This window comes from Somniosus microcephalus, chromosome 5 (assembly GCF_052327205.1).
Source record: "Somniosus microcephalus isolate GS21.2 chromosome 5, FLI_Smic_1.0, whole genome shotgun sequence".
Taxonomy (NCBI): Eukaryota; Metazoa; Chordata; class Chondrichthyes; order Squaliformes; family Somniosidae; genus Somniosus; species Somniosus microcephalus.
In genome coordinates, this window is record NC_140991.1 from 174,012,124 (window position 1) to 174,032,168 (window position 20,045).

Here is a 20,045-nt window from a genome sequence, read left to right on the forward strand (position 1 = left end):
CGGGTGAGGCAGAAGGGACGAGTGGCCCATCCAGGAGTCCGAGGCGGGCCCCCGGTCAGCTCGAGGTCCGCAGCCGCTGTTCGTTACCGCAGGCCACAAAGCACCCGAGCCCAGCGCCGGCGATGTCTCCACGGAGCTCTGTGCCCCCCCACGCACTGACATGGCCCCCGCCCTCCCGAGCTGGCTTGAAGAGCGCCGATTGCGGCTGAGAGACAGCCGGCGGGCCCGGTTGCCGGGGTAACCCTTCCCGCTCTCCAAGCCCCGCCTGAGATCAGCACTCCCGAGAGCCCAGCCCCGCCCGCCTGAGCCGAGCGGGGAACAGAGAGACGCCGCGTCTCAGCTGCTCCTGCTGCACGCGCACCCTTTACTAAGGTAGCGGCGCTCGGCTAAGGCCCGCCCCTCCAGCCTTCACACAGATGGCGGCGATCGGGGGCCGCTTGTTGACTGGGGGCCGGGAGGTGCCTAGCTCGGGCGTGGGTGCGGAGGGAGAGGCCGAGGCTTCGAGGCCTACCTGGAAAAATGGGGGAAAGGTAGGAAAATTAATGAGATTAGATAAAAGATTTCGAAAGTAATTAACTTTCTTAAAAAACAATATGTGTTTTAAAAGCAACGTTTTTTTGAAAGACGCAGAAAGCGGGAAAAAGGAAGGAAAAGTTTGGAATCAAGATGGCGGAGACTCACCTCGGTTCAGAACGATAAGGCCCACCCACACATGCACCGAGTGGTCGACCGTCAGGTCACCAAAGCGTAGGATTGGTCAATCGTCCCGTCACTCGACCGTAGGAGGGCCCAGCCGCACGGGCCAGGAACCCGGCGTACGATTGGACGACCTCGAGGTCACTCTGTCACTAATGAGCGGATAATGAGATGCTAATGAGCGGAATTTTGAACGTTTTTCGGATACCGCGGGGCGCGATTTTCGTCCGGCCGAAACGTAAATACGTTTACCACCGTTTCGGAAAGGTAAGCTTTCTTTCGACGTAACGCACGCGTAGGTACGCTCTATAACTTTCGAGCGCAAAGCCGGACAGACGCACACGTGAAGACAGACAGACAGAAGGACAGACAGATAGACAGACAGATCGACTCCTTTATATATATAGACTAGCTGGAGTGCCCGGCGGTGCCGAGGCTTTTTCGAGGACATGTTGTTGGAAGAGAGAGAGTGACTGGGTGGGGGGGAAAGAGAGCGAGCGACTGTGGGGGGGAAGAGAGCGAGCGACTGTGGGGGGGAAGAGAGCAAGCGACTCGGGGGGGAAAGAGAGCGAGGGAGAGAGGGGGGTGAAGAGAGCGAGGGAGAGAGGGGGGAAGAGAGCGAGGGAGAGAGGAGGGAGCGAGGGAGAGGGGGGGGTGAGGGGGGGGGGCGAGGAGAGAGGGGGGGCGAGGGAGAGGGGTGGGGCGAGGGAGATGGGGGGGGCGAGGGAGAGGGGGGGCGAGGGAGGGGGGGGCGTGGGAGAGGGGGGCGAGGGAGGGGGGGTGAGGGAGAGGGGGGCGAGGGGAGAGGGGGGTGAGGGAGAGGGGGAGAGGGAGAGGGGGGCGAGGGAGGGGGGGTGAGGGAGTGGGGGGGGCGAGGGAGAGGGGGTGGTGAGGGGGGGCGAGGGAGAGGGGGGGTCGAGGGAGGGGGGGCGAGGGAGAGGGGGCGAGGGAGAGGGGGGTGGCGAGGGAGAGGGGGCGAGGGAGAGGGCGAGGGAGAGGGGGGGCGAGGGAGAGGGGGGGCGAGAGATTGGGGGGGCGAGGGAGGGGGGGGTGGGGGCGATGGAGGGAGGGGGGCACCGGGGAGGGAGGGGGGGTGCCAGGGGGGGGAGAGAGAGAGAGAGAGAGAGAGAAGGGGGGAGAGAGTGAGAAGGGGGGGAGAGAGTGAGAAGGGGGTGGGGAGGTGGAGGAGGGAGAGTGGGAGGAGGGGAGGAGTGTTTTGAGGGGGTCAGCGAAAGAGCAAAAAAAAATTTTTTTCAAAAACGGGTGTTAAGAAGATGGGAGGCCATCTTGAAAGTTTTTTAATGTTTTCAAAAAGCTGCCACAGAGAAGGAACGCGCAGTCTGTGAAACCAACAGAAATTTTTTTTTTTTTAAAGCTGCCACGGAGATGGAACGCGCAGTCTGTGAAACCAACAGAAATTTTTTTTAAATTTTTTTTTATAAACGGGTGTTAAGAAGATGGGAGGCCATCTTGAAAGTTTTTTAATGTTTTTAAAAAGCTGCCACGGAGAAGGAACGTGCATTCTTGCTGAAAACACCAAAAGTTATTTTTTTTTATAACGGCTGTTAAGAAGATGGGACACCATCTTCATTGTGTTTTAACGTTTTAGACATTGTGTTTTTATGTTTTACACATTTAAAAAAAAATCGCTCCTAACAAATAAACACACAGAAGGTGAGAATAAAGATGGCGGCCACTCACCTCAGTTCAGACCGATAAGGCCCGCCCACACATGCACTGATTGGTCGATCGTCATGTCACCGAAGCATAGGATTGGTCAATCGTCCTGTCACTCGACTCTAGGAGGGCCCGGCTGCACATGCGACGAACCGCCCCTGCCACACATTGATTGGTCGACCATCGGGTTGGTTGACCGTATGATTGGTCGACCTCAATGTCACTCTATGGTAATGAGTGGATAATGAGCGGAATGTTGAAGGTTTTTCGGATACCGCGGGCGCAATTTTTGTCCGGCCGAAACATAAATACGCTTACCATCGTTTTGGAACGGTGAGCTTTCTTTCAACGTAACGCACGCGTAGGTACGCTCTGTAACTTTCGAGTGCATAGCCGGACAGACGCACACCTGAGGACAGACAGAAGGACAGACAGATAGACAGACAGACAGACAGATAGACAGAAGTATCCGTTTATATATATAGATAGTGCTCCACCCCCTTTCTCCCCATTGGGTGTGTCGGCTCTGCCCATACCTGGCCCTACTTAAGACAAGCCCAGGCTTGTCTTGCAGCAGAATGCTAGGTGAAGCTAGGTGAAGACACAGGCATCTTTCTTTGCTAATAAAAGCCTTGTTTTATCCAGTTAACTTTGAGCCTTGAAGTTATTGAGGCGCATCAGGAAGTACGTCTCCGCATGGAAGTACTTCGCCGCAGGAGATACCCCCAACACAGGGTTTACAGACAGAAGATGAGCTACCTCAACATGAGTGAGCAGCAGTGCCAAAGGAGGCTGAGACTTTCACGAGAGGTTGTCCGAGACATCTGCGGACTGCTGCAGCAAGACCTGGTGCCCAGAGGAAAGGGTGGATACCTCTTACCAGTGGCTGTCAAAGTCACCACCGCACTCAACTTCTTTGCCTCAGGCTCCTTCCAGGGATCATCAGCAGACATCAGTGGCACCTCCCAGTTGGCCGCCCACAGTTGCATCACACAGGTTACCGATGCCCTTTTTGCTAAGGCCCACAATTACATCCAGTTCTCAAGGGATCAAGCAAGTATAACCATGTGTTCAGTTGGCTTTGCAAATATGGCAGGTATGCCAATGGTGCAGGGCATTATAGACTGCACACATGTGGCCCTTAGGGCACCTCATCACAACCCAGCTATCTTTTTCAACCGAAAGGGCTTCCACTCCCTCAGCGTACAGCTGGTGTGTAACCACAAGGAGGAGTTTTTGCATGTTTATGCCAAGTTCTGTGGCAGTTGCCATAAATCTTTCATCCTGCAGAATTCTAGTGTTCCTCCGCTCTTCAATCTGCCAAACCAACTTAACAGATGGCTCCTTGATGACAAAGGCTACCTCCTGAAAAAGTGGCTAATGACGCTGATCAGGAGGCCAACTAACGAGGCAGAAGAGCGCTACAATGCCAGCCACACTTCGACCAAGTCCATCATCGAGCAAACCATTGGGTTGTCGAAGATGCACTTCTGTTGCCTTAACCGATCAGGTGGAGCCCTGCAGTATACACCATGCAGGATCTCCAGAATGGTCGTGGTCTGCTGTGCACTGCACAACATCGCACAGCGTCGTGGCTTGCAGCTTCCTGATAAGCAAGTGGCTCAGTTCCAGCCCTCCTCAGATGAGGATGAGGATGAGGAGAATGAGAAGGAAGATGAGGATGTGGATTTTGAGGAGGAGGAGCAGGACGAGGACCGATCACCGGCCTATCGATCAGCTACTGTGGCAGCACGCAAGCACATGGCTGCACGTGATGCAAGGCAAGCATTTATCCTGGCCAGGTTTGCATAGGTTTCCCATGTTGGCACATGTACTTTGATCCACCTTAAGACATGATAGACAATGCACATGACTCTCTGGCCTCCTGTCACTCTGGCCACCAACCTGACCACGCAAGTGTCGCGGAGCCCGCAATGTGGAGCTGCCTAAGGCAAAATAATAGATGCCATCAAGCCAACAGTTTGCCATCAAATCATGTTTTTACTTTCCAAAGAAATTGGCATTTCCTCAATACACATAAACATTCACCCAAGTGGCTACTCCTGTGACTAATGGTGCTTTATTTTTCTCTTATGTGTGCTCCTATGTGATGCTCCCCCTGTGGCTTCAGCAGAAGTGGAGGCCTCTTGCTCACTCTGATGCTGCTCCTGCTTCGACACCTTTGGCAGGTGTCCTCTGGGTTTCCGAGCCTGTGAAGGCTCACCAAATGTCTGCTCCTCCTGCGGCAGTGCAGGGGCTGAGACGCCCATCTCAGTTGGGTGCGGATTCTGGTGGGGCTCTGACCGAGGGCTATGCAGTGGCATGGAAGTGTGAGCACTTGGCGAGGAGACCCCACTTCCTTATTCTCTGCCACCAACTTCCCTCTCATGGGTCAGGTCCACTTCAACACTTGCAAGTGGCTTGAGAGCACCTTGCTGCACATCAGGGGGGCCATGGGGACCCGTATCTGCACTGGCAGTCCTACTCAAAAGGACTTCCATGAAGCTCTGGTTTCTCTGTTCAATAGCTGCCCATCGCTCCTCCAGAGATGTCAGTCTATTCTGAACAATCACCGTGTTTTCCTGACTCTGGAGACTTATTTCCTCCATGGCCGTAGCCAGCCTTTCCACAGAGCTTGCCATCCTTTCCGTGGTGCTGTGCATATGCGCCATTGCCTCCCGAATGGCACTGCTCAGGTTAGAGTTGGACTCTTCCATCCTCTCCACACTCGCAGTGACCCTGGAAACAAGACCTGTCAGAGACTCCTGCACCTGTTCCTGGAGTTCCAGCACCGCTCTATTTCTGGATGGACCCACAGGCACAGGATCCACATGCAGCGGAGCGGAGCAGAGCTAGGAGAGTCCTGCGACCTCCGCCGAGGACTCTCCACTGCTGTTGCTGTCTCCACCACCTGCTGATGCTCATCTGTGAGCTGTGATACACATGGTAACAACACTATTCTACGTCCCGAAGGTCCCACTGAGGGGCGCGTATCTGCGCTGGTGCTGGGTGCACTTAATTCTGCTGACGCTGCGTCCTCAGAGGTTGCAGGTTCCTCTGAGGAGTCTTGCTGCTCAGCCTCTTCCTCCTGGACAGTGGGGGGGTGGGGGGGGTGGTGTTGGCTCCGTGGATGGTCCTGTGGGGGAATAACGGCATGGGTTATACATTTGACGGAAGTGTGGCATGCAGATGCAATTGTGCAGATGCTTAAGTGACATTTTACTAGTGTACACCAGCAGCCATTTCAGTCACTCAAGCAGTGTCAATGAGAAAGAGGTAAAACTATTCTGTCACCAGCTTGCACTGCCTCACCTGTCTGTCCGTCCCCCACCTCCACCTCCACCTCTGCACCACTGATGTCCAGGGCCGCCTCTTCAGCATGGGTGAGATGGGCAAGGGAAGGTGGCCCTCCTCCGGTCTTCGTCCTTTCCTGTCTATTGTGGGCTCTCTTTTCCTGCAGTGAGGGAGACAAGTGGAGTTGGAGTGAGAAGGATGGAGTGAGTGTAGAGAGTCCAGAGCATAGATGCTTAGAAGGAGACAAAGATGGAGTGAGGTTCCATGTCCAAGGGCCCTCCCTGTGCGTTGTTAGTCATTGTCATTGCATAACATTGAAAGGGAGTGTGAGGGCAGCAGAGTCGAATAGTGAAGTGATTGGGATCATAGAGTGAGAGGGATGGTGAAGGGTGCAAGGGTTGTAAGGGTAAAGTGGGATGTGGAGGATGAGGTTGACAATGCAGAGTGTTGGTGATGAGAGGAGAAGGGGAGCAGAAGGAGGGTCAAGCTGAAGGTATACTCACTTTGCCTGATCTTAGAAGGTCATTGAACCTTTTACAGCACTGCAGCCATGTTCTGGTGCACAATGATCTGGAGGTGAACTCCCTTGTCAGCTGCACCCAGATTGCCTTGGTTTGTTTGGGATGCCTCTTCCTCCCAGATGAGGGGAAGAGCACCTCCCTGCTGGCTCTCACCCCCTCAACTAACGTTCCCAGCGCATCATCCAAGAACATTGGGGAGGCCCTTGCCTTGGAATTGGAATGAGTGGTTTTTCAAAAAATTGAGGTGGTGCAGCATCGACAGAAATCCAGTGGAAGGAGCCAAGGCAGCAAGCAGCCCTTAAATGAAGCTGGATAAGTGACGTCAGCAGAGGCAAGTTTCAGTCCCAAAACACTAATTGGCCCAGGGGAACCCACACCTCTGAAATCAACTGGCCAATTAGGGGAAAAAATCACAATTTTTTCCCACCTCTCAGTGGAGGTGGGTTTGGAACCCACCCAAATCGAAACCCGCCTCCATTGAGAAAATAGCCTCCTCATTTTCTAAGGTGTAGGTGATGTTTCTGTTTTTCCCACCAAAGTGCATCGCCTCACATTTATCTATGTTAAAGTTCATTTGCCACTTAACTGCCCAGTCTGCCTGTTTTCTGGGCACAAGCTCTTGCCAAAGTGCAAGCTTGTGCCTGGGGAACATTGAGCCTATGCAAATGACTTGAAAGTCTAGGTGGGTTTAGGTCACGTCAGGTAGACTGCACTTTGGGTGTGCTCCATCTGACCTATATATGACCTGTGGGGGAGAAAAGTGCACCCCATCTTTTTTTCTTTCCCAATGATTCATCATTCTATAATCTTAATGGTCCAGAAATTCGGGTCGGGGGCTTCCCGCAGGTACAAGCCTCTGCCCTGCACTTACCTACCGCGCCGGCCGTTGTGCTGTGGGCCCGCGTGGGATTCCGATCCTGGGCCTGCTCCAACTGCCGGCGCGTAGTGCTTGCGTATCCCAGGGGCGCAGTTAGTTCGATGCGTCCCCTGGGATCACGTGGGCCATGGGCAGCCAATCGGAGCAGGGAATGCTCCATTCATAAAATTGACAGAAAGAGCTGTCGAAACTATAAATACTATAAGCCCCAAAGCATCACTAAAACTTCAAATAATTTTTTTTTAAATCACATTTTTAAAATAACTATAAATTACATAAAATAACTTTTAAACAATAATTTAAATTTTTGAAAAAATTAATTACATTTTCTAACGGGGCTAAAAATAAACTTACCTTACCACTTACCTTGTTAAAAGCAGGCCTTGTGCCTGCTTTTTACATGTGTAACTCCTGGAGACTTACCCCCCTGGAGAAACCTGCAAACAAAACGTAAGTTCCATGCGCATGCACTACCTCTCCGGCATACGCGTTCGACCTCTGAACCGGCACTTCCGTTGGGCCTACGGGTGAGTACCCCGTGCGTACTCACCCGTGGAGACCCGAATTTCTGGGCCAATGTTTCTCAGTAAGCTATTTGTATATTTTCTCATCATCCCCACTTTAGGTCACCTCACGCCACACACTTACCAAAAAGACGGCTTGTTGGTACTGCCAATGTTGCTGCAGAACCATGCATTACAAAACGACCTGCTCGCTGTATGAAACACCTTGGCTCTGCCTCTACAAGACAGCATGTTTAAGATTTCGAGCTCTTCAGTAAATTACAGCTGCAAATGACTTAATTGTTGCAGCACCTGTTGAAAAATGGGGGTGGGCAATTTTCAACTGTCAGCAGCTGCCTGTATCTCAAATGAAAAATGGAAGGTTAGCAATCGAAAATTGAGGAGGGATGGGTCATGGGGGACACCTCAGCCGCTCCACTGAAATACAAGGGTCCGCCTGATGCAATTTTCAGTGCGACCTGCAAATGCGCGAGCAGCCCGCTCACTTAAAACAGGTCAGAGGTTGTTCAAATATGTAAATTGGGGTCTTACACCAGTTGTGGGACCCCAATTGCAATTTTCAGCTCAGATGGACGGATCGTGCGCTGTGCTTAAAGGCATCACTGGAAGCTCCTGAAAAAAACGTTCCAGGAAACCTTCAATTTGTTTTGGTGGGCCCAGGAGGACACCAGAAAGACTCCAGCTTGCTGTCAGGTCTGTCCAAGCTGCCCCTTTCCCCCTGAGATCACCATATTCCCCTCCCCTCCAGGTCCGACCTGCCATTTTCCTGAATTTTCTGCACACCTCTCCTGAAAGTGGTGACTCCTGGTGAGGACTGGCAGCTCATGGGCATTTTGTCCAAATTGTCATTGTTCAAGTGTGAGTCTGGATAGTGGATGTTAGGAAGCTATTGAACTACAGGAATCCTCACAGACTTTCCTCATATTTAAACACATTCCAGCAACAGTCATTGGAGAATTATAAAGCAGGAATCTTGGTTGATATTTCCTTTCCCTTACCTGGGGTGCAGGGGCCAATTATAGCAATCCCACCACTGCCCTGGCCTGGCGATCAGCCCATGGATGAAACCTGAGACTTTTCTGATCTGTATGGATTAGTGTTACATAGAACAATGTATTTGCCCTGTTAATATTTTCATTTCATTTTAAACATTTATGTTAACGTACATATATTCCATTGGCCTTAACAGCATTCAACAACAGTTCAACAGATGCATGTTTTGAAATACCTGGACTGGATTTGGAAGCTGACATGACACAGTAAATATATTATTGAACCTTGAAATAAATTTATCATGGTGATTGTCCGTATTTACAGTTCACACTACCCAGTTCCCACATATTTGACACAAAGCTCTTTATTACTACAGGTTCGCATTGTACTATGTTGGGCTTGGCTGTGCCGTCCAGATTTTAGGCAGCTTACATGTCTGCATGTTTTTACTTTCTGGCACAAGACAGACCGGAAGAATACGGCAAAAGTTTTTCCACGCAATTCTTCATCAAGAGATGGCTTGGTTTGACTCACACCAAATAGGTGAACTAACCACAAGGCTGACAAAGTAAGTAATTGAGCTTTAAAATCCGGCTGCTGTTTATGATGATCCAATATTGTAAGAGATTACAACACATATCTCCAGGCTAGATAGCTTCAAGTTTCAGAACTGCCTAATTCATATACTCAACTGACCTAGCAATATATTTAAGCATTGGTGGCTTTCTTTATTGCTGTCCCACCGTAATCTGATGCCCACATCCCTTTCTGTTTCCCCTTTAGCTATTTCTACATTATTCATATTCGCTACTTAACTCCCTCCAGTTACTGCCGATGTTGCTTATCTTCAGAGGCATGCAGGATAACTCTTTCATGTTTCACTGCTTTCTCTGAAACAACTGCCATGTCTAGAGGTAACAAAGGTAGGTCTTTGCTGGTCAGTATGGAAGTTGTACAACCAACCTGGTGGAGTTTGTTGGTGAGAAATGAGTTAAACATATTTGATAGCTATATAGTAGGAGGGATGTGACAATTTTCACTGGCAGTCTACAAATATCTCATTAACTCATAAAAAGACACAGTAAAAATTTAGCCTGTCACAGGATTGTTGATACCTGTCAGTATGCAAACCAATTGTTATATAAGAGATTTTTTGTAGCATATACATTTTGACGAAAATAAATTTATATAACCATGGAAAGTCATGCATTCATAGTATTGTTTTTTGTGACATTTTTGATATTATGTAATAAAATTGATGGCAGAGCACATAATTCTGTTTCTTTTATATTAACAGCGATATAAACACCATTAAAGAGGGCCTTGGGGACAAGTTCAGCATATTCATGCAGTTTTTTAGCACTTTTGTGACAGGATATATAATTGGATTTATCCATGGATGGAAGCTTACCTTGGTCATACTGGCAGTCGCTCCCCTTCTCGCAGCCTCAGTAGCAGCATGGACAAAGGTATAAGCACAATGTATCTTTTCAAAAAGTAGAATACTCTTACACAAGGAAATGGGACCCAGTATGATATTTAAGGTGTAATATTATTAGAAAAATAGATAAACCAACCAATATTGTTGTATGCATGCTGATAAGTATAGATCTGCAAAATGCATTTACTTCGATAACCGTGACAAAGCATAATGTCATCTGTGACAAAGGACAAAGGAAAATAAAATTTTGCAAATTAAATAATGTTAATATTTAATAAATTAAAATAAAAAATAATTTAAAGCTGTAATTGTGCAATAGCTATTGCAACACTGATTATTTTAAACAAAAAGTAGGTCAACCTGCATCTGAAGGGAAAAGAGAGGTTATGACATTTTGGGTGTTAGCCCTTCATCAGACCAAAGGCTGAGAGATAAACAAGCATTTTAATAAGGTTGGAAACACAGAAGACAGGGGGAACAGAACCAACAGATGTGCCAATCATTGAAAGGCAGTTAACGTGTTTAATGACCAGAAAACTGCTAAATAGAAAACATGTGATATTGTGGCAGAGCCACCAGGGGGACTCTGATGTAATGTACATAATTATCTTTAACAAATTATTAGCTACAGAATGAATCTGTATCTTTGTTCATATCATTGCATGTACATAGCGCGGTCCCTTTAAGAATGAGACCAAACGCGATGGTGTCATCACGTTGATCACGTGATCCTCCAGCGGCGGGAAAATGTGATGATGTCATGACGTCAGGCTGGGGAGCCGCCCTAGCCAGTCCTCGTGGAGCCAGCAAAGAGTACAGACCTGTAATGCAGTTCTCCTGTGTTTTAGTTTTAAACTCTGTTGATTAGTATTAAACATCGTTTGTTTGATAGACTGACTCAACCTCAGTCCTTTAGTTAGGAATCTAGCCATTCCTACAGTGATGACCCCAAAGTTTCGTGAGCAATTTTCGTGGAAGAAGCGAAGCGCGACGAAACATGGAAGCGAACTTGGTGGCTTTGACGCTCCCACAGCTTTGGGAACAGGCGGACTCCTGGTTCGTCCAAGCAGAAGCACAATTCGATCTCCAAAACATAATTGCGGATCAGACCCATTACCTTTACGTGGTCTCCGCACTCGACAGCTCCACAGCCTCACAGATCACCAGCCTGCTCGAAAACCCCCCAGTTGACAGCAAGTATAATACACTTAAAGCGCGGTTAATACAGGTCTTCAGGCTCACGAAGGCGGAGCGTGCCTGCCGGCTACTCGTTTTGCCCGGGCTTGGCGATTCATAGACATCTGAGTTAATGAGCCAGATGCTTACGCTCCTTGGCTCAGAACCACAATGTTTCCTCTTTCAGGAGTTATTCCTGAGTCAACTACCTGAGCAGGTTCAGGCTGCCCTCGCCAGATCGGAAGATACGATTTATGCAGTCACGCAGCAAAACTGCGCCGCCACGAGGCACCCCTCCCCTGCGAACGCCGCCCCGACGCCTCCATCCCCCGGTTTGTGTTTTTACCACGCCCGTTTTGGCGCAAAAGCCAGAGGGTACTGCCCTCCCTGCAGTTTCGTGCCGAAAAAAAACCTGACATCAACACCAAGAAATTGTCGATTGGTCAATGCGGCCACCTTCCACTCCATCCCTTGCTTCCGCAGTTCCGCAACGTCGCACACTGTCTCTGCGCGTTGTCCTCGCCGGACGAGTTCACTCGCCTATTAAGTGAATTCCCGGAGCTGACCAAGCCCACTTTCTCCTCCTCGGCCACTAAGCATGGTGTCGAACATCACATTACTACGACTGGCTCTCCGGTTTACACGCAAGGTCGGTGCCTGGAACCTGGCAAGCTCGCGGCTGCAAAGGCAGAGTTTGCCACGATGGAACGGCTGGAGATTATTCGCCGGTTGAATAGCCCCTGGTCCTCGCCTCTCCACATCATCCCGAAGCCCGGCGGTGGATGGCGGCCAGCGGGGACTACCGATGCCTTAAGGACGCCACTACTCCCGATCGGTACCCGATCCCGCATATACAGGATTTCTCCGCCCATTTGGCGGGAATCTCAATCTTCTCCAAGGTCGACCTCGTCCATGGCTACCACTGTAAGGGGTTTTCCTTGAGAGATGTCCCTGAGGTTTCTCTCTCTAGAGGCCTCTCTCTCTTGCACAGTAAAACCTTGAGTGGTTCGACCCACTCGCCCCTTAGATTCTGTACTCTGGACTTAGGCGCAGGAACTACAATGTAGAGAAAACTCTTGTAGGCCAAGTTTGATGAAACAAAATGAAATTTTATTGCATAAGGAAAAATATCAAATCAAATGCAAGCAGATAAGAGAGTACATGGGAGGGAAAAACACAAAACAAATCATAATGACACAGTATTACCTAAGGCAAATACAGGCATCTTATACTCTACAATGATCATCATGAAATAAGGAAACACACGGAACATCGAGGGACAACAATTCATGTTAATTGTACCCTTAAATCCACCCCCTTATTAAACCTATCTAGATCTGATTGTGAAGGGCCAGAAACATTCTCACCAATCCCACTAGGAAGTGCAATTTTTTTGTTTCTTCTCCCAAGTTGGGTCAATGGCGTCTCGTTTCGGCAATGGCCCGGGGATGGTCGATGATCTCCCGATGTTTTTCCCCGGGGCGGGACGCCGGCTTCGAACGGCCTTCTTGATGTTGGCTTTATTCTTCTTCCTCCTCCGATGGTGGAGAGGAGTTTGTTGATCTTCTCCCGGAGCGACTCCTCTTCACCCACTGCCACTCGGTTGTGTGTTTCTGAGTGTAGCTGTCTCCAACTGTCTCCACAACTACAACTCCGGTTTTTCTGTACAACTCCAACCCCTCCAGTTATACCTTTCTTCAGGAGTCTCCACTTCCTGCCCAAAATCAGGTTAGTCTTTGTTTAACTTTTGGCGGGCTGGGAGCACAGCTGGGTAGTTATTATATATTTTAATGTTTTAGATGGCCGGTAAAGGCCCATCTCTGGTCTGGAATGACCTTCATTGTTTTTAATGTCCTGCTGATCTTGTTATCTAGTCCTTGGTGCTGTTCTTATGAATATGAAATTGTCCCCTTTTGTCTGGGTTAACATTTGGATGGCCTCTGTCTCCAGGCCAATCTTGACTGGATCTGCATCTAATATGTGTGGGTCTGGTTTCGTTCTCTCAGAAACGGCTTCCAGAACTTGCTGTGGGTTGAATCCACAAAGCTGTCTGAGGATTCGCAGGAACCATTTTAAAGTGTCCCAATAAGCCGGTCACATGGTCTGGTGGCCATTTTGTATGCCCCTTTTTCTGGGCTTCTTTTAAAACAGTCTTTAAAATCATGGCCTCTTCTGCCATTTGACCCCTATTAATATAAAGTCCAATTTGCGAATCCTGCACCACCAAGTTCCCGTACACCCGCAGGACGTCCAGAAAACGGCTGTCATCACTCCCTTTGTACTGTTCGAGTTTCTACGGATGCCATTTGGGCTCAAGAACGCCGCACAGGCTTTTCAACGACTAATGGGCTCGGTCCTGCGGGATCTTCCCTTTTTATTTGTCTACCTTGACGACATCCTGATAGCCAGCTCTACCAAAGAGGAACACATCTGCCATCTCCGCACCCTCTTTCGGCGCCTCAGCCAACATGGCCTCATAATCAACCCGGCCAAGTGTCAGTTCGGCCTACAACAGATTGACTTCTTGGGCCACCGCATTACTTCGGAGGGCGCAATTCCACTGCAGTCAAAGGTCGAAGCAATTACGGCATTTACAAGGCCGCAGTCCACCAAGGCTCTTCAAGAATTCCTGGGCATGGTGAATTTCTACCACCGCTTTGTGCCCAAGGCAGCAGGACTCATGCAGCCCCTCTACGAGGCCCTCAAAGGCAAGGCCGGAAAGGATACAATAGCCTGGACGGTCGAAATGGACAACGCTTTCGACAACACAAAAACCGCTCTAGCCAATGCAACTATGTTGGCGCACCCTCTGCCAGGTGCCACCATCGCCCTTACCACCGACACTTCCGACTATGCCATAGGCGCTGTGCAGGAACAGTGGGTCAACGGGACGTGGCAACCACTGGCATTTTTCAGCCACCAACTCCAGCGCAATGAACGCAAATACAGCACTTTCGACCGAGAGTTGCTGGCGCTGTTCCTGGTTATCCGCCATTTCCGTTTTTTGTTAGCAGGACGTCCCTTCACTGCGTTTGTAGATCACAAACCAGTGACATTCGCCATGGCCAAGACCGCCGAACCGTGGTCGGCTCGACAGCAGCGACAGCTAAATTTCATTTCAGAATTCACGACAGACGTTCAACACATAGCTGGCAAGGACAGCTTGTTAACTGATTGCCTTTCTCGCGCGACCGTACGGGCGGTCCAGCTGGGCATCGATTATGCCCACATGGCTACCGGTCAGGCATCCGACCCTGAAACACAGGCATATCGTACCGACACCTCTAGCCTCCAACCGACCGATGTGCAATTCCACGCTGCAGTCACCTCGTTACTCTGCGATGTCTCCATGGGAGATCTCCGCCCGATCGTTCCAGTCGCCTGGCGCCGCAAAGTTTTCGACGCCATACATGGGCTTTCGCATCCTGGCGGGAAGGCATCTCAAAAATTAATGTCGGCTAAGTTCGTCTGGAGAGGAATGCGTAAGGATATCCACGACTGGGCTAACACCTGCGTCGTCTGTCAAACGTCTAAGGTGCAACGTCACGTTAAGGCCCCATTGGCCACGTTCGCAGTACCAGAACGTCGATTCGACCATGTCAACGTGGACCTCGTCGGACCGCTTCCACCGTTGCAGGGGTTCACACACATCCTCACCATGGTCGATCATACTACTAGATGGCCAGAGGCAGTTCCTCTGGCGTCCACTACGTCCGCTGATGTCGCCAGAGCATTCCTCTCCTCGTGGGTCGCACGTTTCGGCGTTCCGGCAGACATTTCTTCAGACCGCAGTCCACAGTTCTCTTCTGAGCTCTGGAACTCTGTGGCCCAGGGTCTCAGCACCAAGCTTCACTGCACCACGGCCTATCACCCGCAAGCAAACGGTTTGTGCGAACGTTTCCACAGATCGTTAAAGGCATCGCTGAGGGCCAGCCTCCAAGGCACCGGATGGGTGGATAAGCTTCCGTGGGTCATGTTGGGTCTCCGCACGGCACCCAAAGAGGACCTGCAATCGTCCGCTGCGGAGCTCGTGTACAGCCAGCCACTCCGCGTACTGGGAGATTTCCTGCCGATTCCAACTGAGCCGTGGTCTGCAGCCGAACAACTCAGCAGCCACCGGGAAACAGCCAGGGCTTTTGCGCCTATCCCAACTTCACATCACAGCCTTCCATCTTCACATGTACCAGCGGAGCTAAAGAATGCTGAATTTGTATTCATTCGTCATGATGCCCATAGGGATCCGCTCAAGGCCCCTTACGCAGGCCCTTTTCGCGTACTGCAGACAGGCAACAAGAGTTTCTCTGTAGACATCGGTGGTAAACCCGACCACATATCCATTGACCGTCTCAAACTGGCACACCTGGACATCGACCGGCCAGTAGAGACTGCAAAGCCACCACGATGTGGTCAACCTCCCGCTGCATCCACGCCAGACCGAAGGCTTCCATCCGCCAGCCCGCCCGCTGTTCAACAACATCCACTCCAAGAATACAGGAGTCGCTCTGACAGGCTTGTCAGACCTCCTAGTCAATTGACTTTTACTGTTAAAGACAATTCTGGGGGGGGCGCATGTGGCGGAGCCACCAGGGGGACTCTGATCTAATGTATATAATTATCTTTAACAAATTATTAGCTACAGAATGAATCTGTATTTTTGTTCATATCATTGCATGTACATAGCGCGGTCCCTTTAAGAATGAGACCAAACGCGATGGCGTCATCACGTTGATCACGTGATCCTACAGCGGCGGGAAAATGTGATGACATCATGACGTCAGGCTGGGGAGCTGCCCTAGCCAGTCCTCGTGGAGCCAGCAAAGAGTACAGACCTGTAATGTAGTTCTCCTGTGTTTTTGTTTTAAACTGTTGATTAGTATTAAACATCGTTTGTTTGATAGACTGACTCGACCTCAGTCCTTTAGTTAGGAATCTAGCCATTCCTACAATATTAAAGATCATGGGGGTAATTCTGACCTTGAACAGTAGTGTAAAATTGGAGACAGCGAATCAGCAGCCCGATTTACATCTTTCCCGATTTTTATTTCTGTTGACTTCAAAAGAAATCAACCAGTTTACACTATTGCCCAAAGTCAAAATTAGCCCCCATCATTGAGATCATATATGAGCAGACATATAGGGCTGAATTTTGCCGGGGCTCAGAGTGCGGGTTTGGAGGTGGGTCCGCTATCAAAATAGCAAAGATTGACAGCGGGTAGGAAATCCGCTGTCAGCCCACCTCCACACGAGTCTCCCAGGTGTCGGGTCTGTCTGCGCAGAACTGACCCGACACCAAGTGGCGGGGGAGGCAATTGAGATAATTAACTGGCTTGTTAACATTCAATTTAATGCTATTTTGAGCCTACCTTGTATAATTTTACGTGCTCCCTCATGGGTTGCCCGCTGCTTGTGGATCACGCCAGCTCACCCTGGCGTGAGTTGAGTCTGCTGTGATGTATCTGATAAGCTGACAGCTGCAGAAGTGGTGTAAAGGATGCCATGTTGCAGATGGTCAGTTTCAGAACAAAGAAACTGTTGGTTACTGCATTTGTAAGACATATTGGGCTAAAAATTGAGCAGCGCCCCCTTTGGTAACTTTGCACCGGAAAAATTAGTGCCCCCACGACAGAAATTGAGTGGTAGCACCCCAAGAGGGAAGAATGGGTGCTACTGGAAGTGCCCCGCATCACTCTTGGGGCACTGCGAGAGAATATCGCGGCACTGCATGCCGCAGCGCCATGCACTGCGGCACATCGCACCGCGGTATTGCAGGCCTTCCTCCCCTTCTTAAAGGGGAGGGTCCATGCGCAGCATGACCCGGGGCCCAGCTGAGCCCCCGGGGATCGGGAGTGCCGGCAAAAGAGCCCGGGACTCAAGAGAACTGCGGGGCTCATGTAGCGCAACCGGCACTCCATGTCGGGGGCAGTTCAGGAGGCAGGGGACAGGAGCGCAGGTAGGTGCTGGCAGGCGGCCAGCAACAAAAATGGCCGCCCCACACCTCCTCTTTAAATAGCGCCTCCCTGGCCGCAGGTAGGCTCCCCTGACCCCGTCCGACATAGCGTCTGGAGGTAAGTCAGGGGGCGCTCCCTAAGATCGCGGCCGGGGTGCGAGCGGGGCGCTGTGCACAGCGATGACGTCATCGCCGGCAGATCAACACCGCGGGGCACTACCAGTTACCGCTGCTGCTAACCTCCCGCTGAATTTCGCGGGAGGCGTGGGCGGCGCCATGCCCGGGCGTTAGTTGCTTTTAGGGCACTAACGGGAGATGCAAAGCAACCAAATTTTCCCCCCGTAGAGATTTCTTTAGCTTGCAAGTGTTTGGAGTCAACTCTATAACCAGTGGCACCTCATTGGAACAACCTCTCTCACCATTGACTGATCGCTTCTGTCATCTCACCTCCAGTTGCCATCTATTCCAGCAACATCAGTGCCCTTGAAAAAATCACACCTTGGTCCTTTGAATCCTTCCACGATCAGCCTCAAAACCAACATCACCAAGCACACCAACATCACCAATATCATCACCAACAACATCACCATCAACAACAACACCAATCTTCTCCGCCATCACCTGATGCTGCACAAGGCACAAGTCCCTGGCAACATTGCTGCCTGGAAGGTCAGCGATGCCATCACCATGGCCAGTTTTATTTCACTTGACGCTGTACACCCTGGCTGCCGCATGATGTGCCAGGTTGATACCATCCCACACTAGCACCATAAAGCATCCCTATAATATGCAAGCCATTCCTTTCACACTCATCACAATAGTAGGGGGGTGAGGGGAAGTTAGGTATGAACATTCACTGGAACTCACTAAGACACTTCTCAAGGTGCGCACAGAACTGTCCAATAAGGTGAAGTGTTGAAAATATAGGCCCAGATATTTTGATGCCTACGGGTGTGTACGGGCTGTATACCCACCCGTAGGGACCTCGCAAGTGCCGGTTTCAGGCATGCGAAGCGCATGCACTGAAACCGGCTCTTCCGATCTGTCAAGAATTCTCTTGACAGATCCTCTGCCTGCCCTGGAGAAGGCTCTCCGCGGGCAGTGAGTTCCGCTTTCTGCAGAACCTCCACCCACTGAAAACCTTTAAAAATCCTATGCCTGGTAAAAAAACGTAAAAAAATATTTTTTTTTTCACTCATTTATAATTTAAAAATACTTCTAAAAAAGGTAAGTTTACTTTTTGCCTGTAAAATGCTTTAATTACTTTTTTCAAACAATTTTTGTTTAAAATATTTAATTTAATGTCATTTTAACTAATTTTAAATATGTGATTTTTAAAAACAATGTATTTAATGTTTTAGTGTGTTTTTTGAGTGATCCCCATTCATACTTTTGACAGCTCTGTGCGGAGAGACCTGTCAAACGTGTGCAGGGGATTCCCTTCTTTGATTGGTTCCCGATAGCCCACATGATCCCAGGGATGCCTGTGAACTGCCTGCTCCCCTGGGATACCTGGGCCTCTGCGCACACACCAGGAGAGGCACAGGAGCAGAAGTGTCGGGACCTACGGAACCAGCAGATAAGCGCGTAGATGTTTTCCAGATCGGAGGCATCCACAAACAGAAAGCCTCCAATCAGAAAATCCGGGCCAATGATTTCAATGTATGACAACACATTAACAGAAACTTCACAGAAACATAGAAGATAGGAGCAGGAGTAGGCCATTTGGCCCCTCGAGCCTGCTCCGCCATTCAATGCGATCATGGCTGATCATCCAAATTCAGTACACGGTCCCTGCTTTCTCCCCATATCCCTTGATCCCTTTAGCCTTAAGAAATATATCCAACTCCTTCTTGAATATATTTAATGAATTGGCCTCTACTGCCTTCTGTGGTAGAGAATTCCACACGTTCACCACTCTCTGGGTGAAGAAATTCCTCCTCATTTCTGTCCTAAATGGGCTACCCCTTATCCTTAGACTCTGACCCCTGGTTCTGGACTCCCCGACCATCGGGAACATCCTTCCTGCATCTAGTCTGTCCAGTCCTGTCAGAATTTTATAAGTTTCAATGAGATCCCCTCTCATTCTTCAAAACTCCAGTGAGTACAAGCCCAATCGACCCAATCTCTCCTCATACGTCATTCCTGCCATCCCAGGTATCAGCCTGATGAACCTTCGCTGAACTCCTTCCATGGCAAGAACATCCTTCCTCAGATAAGGCGACTAAAACTGCACACAATACTCAAGATGTGGTCTCACCAAGGCCCTGCATAGCTGCAGCAAGACATCCTTGTTCCTGTACTCAAACCCTCTCGCTACGAAGGCCAACATACCATTTGCCTTCTTGACCACCTGCTGCACTTGCATGCTTACCTTCAGCGACTGGTGCACAAGGACACCCAGGTCTCATTGCACTTCCCCTTCTCCCAATCTATTGCCATTCAGATAATAATCTGCCTTCCTGTTTTTGCCACCAAAGTGGATAACCTCACATTTATCCACGTTTTATTGCATCTGCCATGCTTTTGCCCAATCACCCAACCTGTCCAAATCATCCTGGAGTTTCTCGGCATCCTCCTCACAGCACACACGCCCACCCAGCTTTGTGTCGTCTGCAAATTTGGAGATATTACATCTAGTTCCCTTGTCTAGATCATTAATATATATTGTGAATAGCTGGGGTCCAAGGACCGATCCCTGCGGTACCCCATTAGTCACTGCCTGCCGCTCGGAAAAAGACCCGTTTATTCCAACTCTTTGCTTTCTGTCTGCCAACCAGTTCTCTATCCTGGTCAATACCTTGCACCCAATCCCATGTGCCTTAACTTTACACACTAATCTCTTATGCGGGACCTTATCGAAAGCCTTCTGAAAGTCCAAATACACCACGTCCACAGG

At 49.8% G+C, this 20,045-nt stretch overlaps 1 protein-coding gene across 1 annotated transcript in view; it reads left to right on the forward strand.

The window, feature by feature from the left end:
• abcb5 (ATP-binding cassette, sub-family B (MDR/TAP), member 5) overlaps positions 1-20,045 on the forward strand; it is a 211,491-nt gene that overhangs the window by 30,779 nt on the left and 160,667 nt on the right. Inside the window, exons 3-5 of the mRNA XM_085989371.1 lie at positions 8,779-8,848; positions 8,959-9,150; positions 9,880-10,051. Coding sequence (XP_085845497.1) covers positions 8,779-8,848; positions 8,959-9,150; positions 9,880-10,051 — 434 coding nt within the window. The remainder of the gene's footprint in view (positions 1-8,778; positions 8,849-8,958; positions 9,151-9,879; positions 10,052-20,045) is intronic.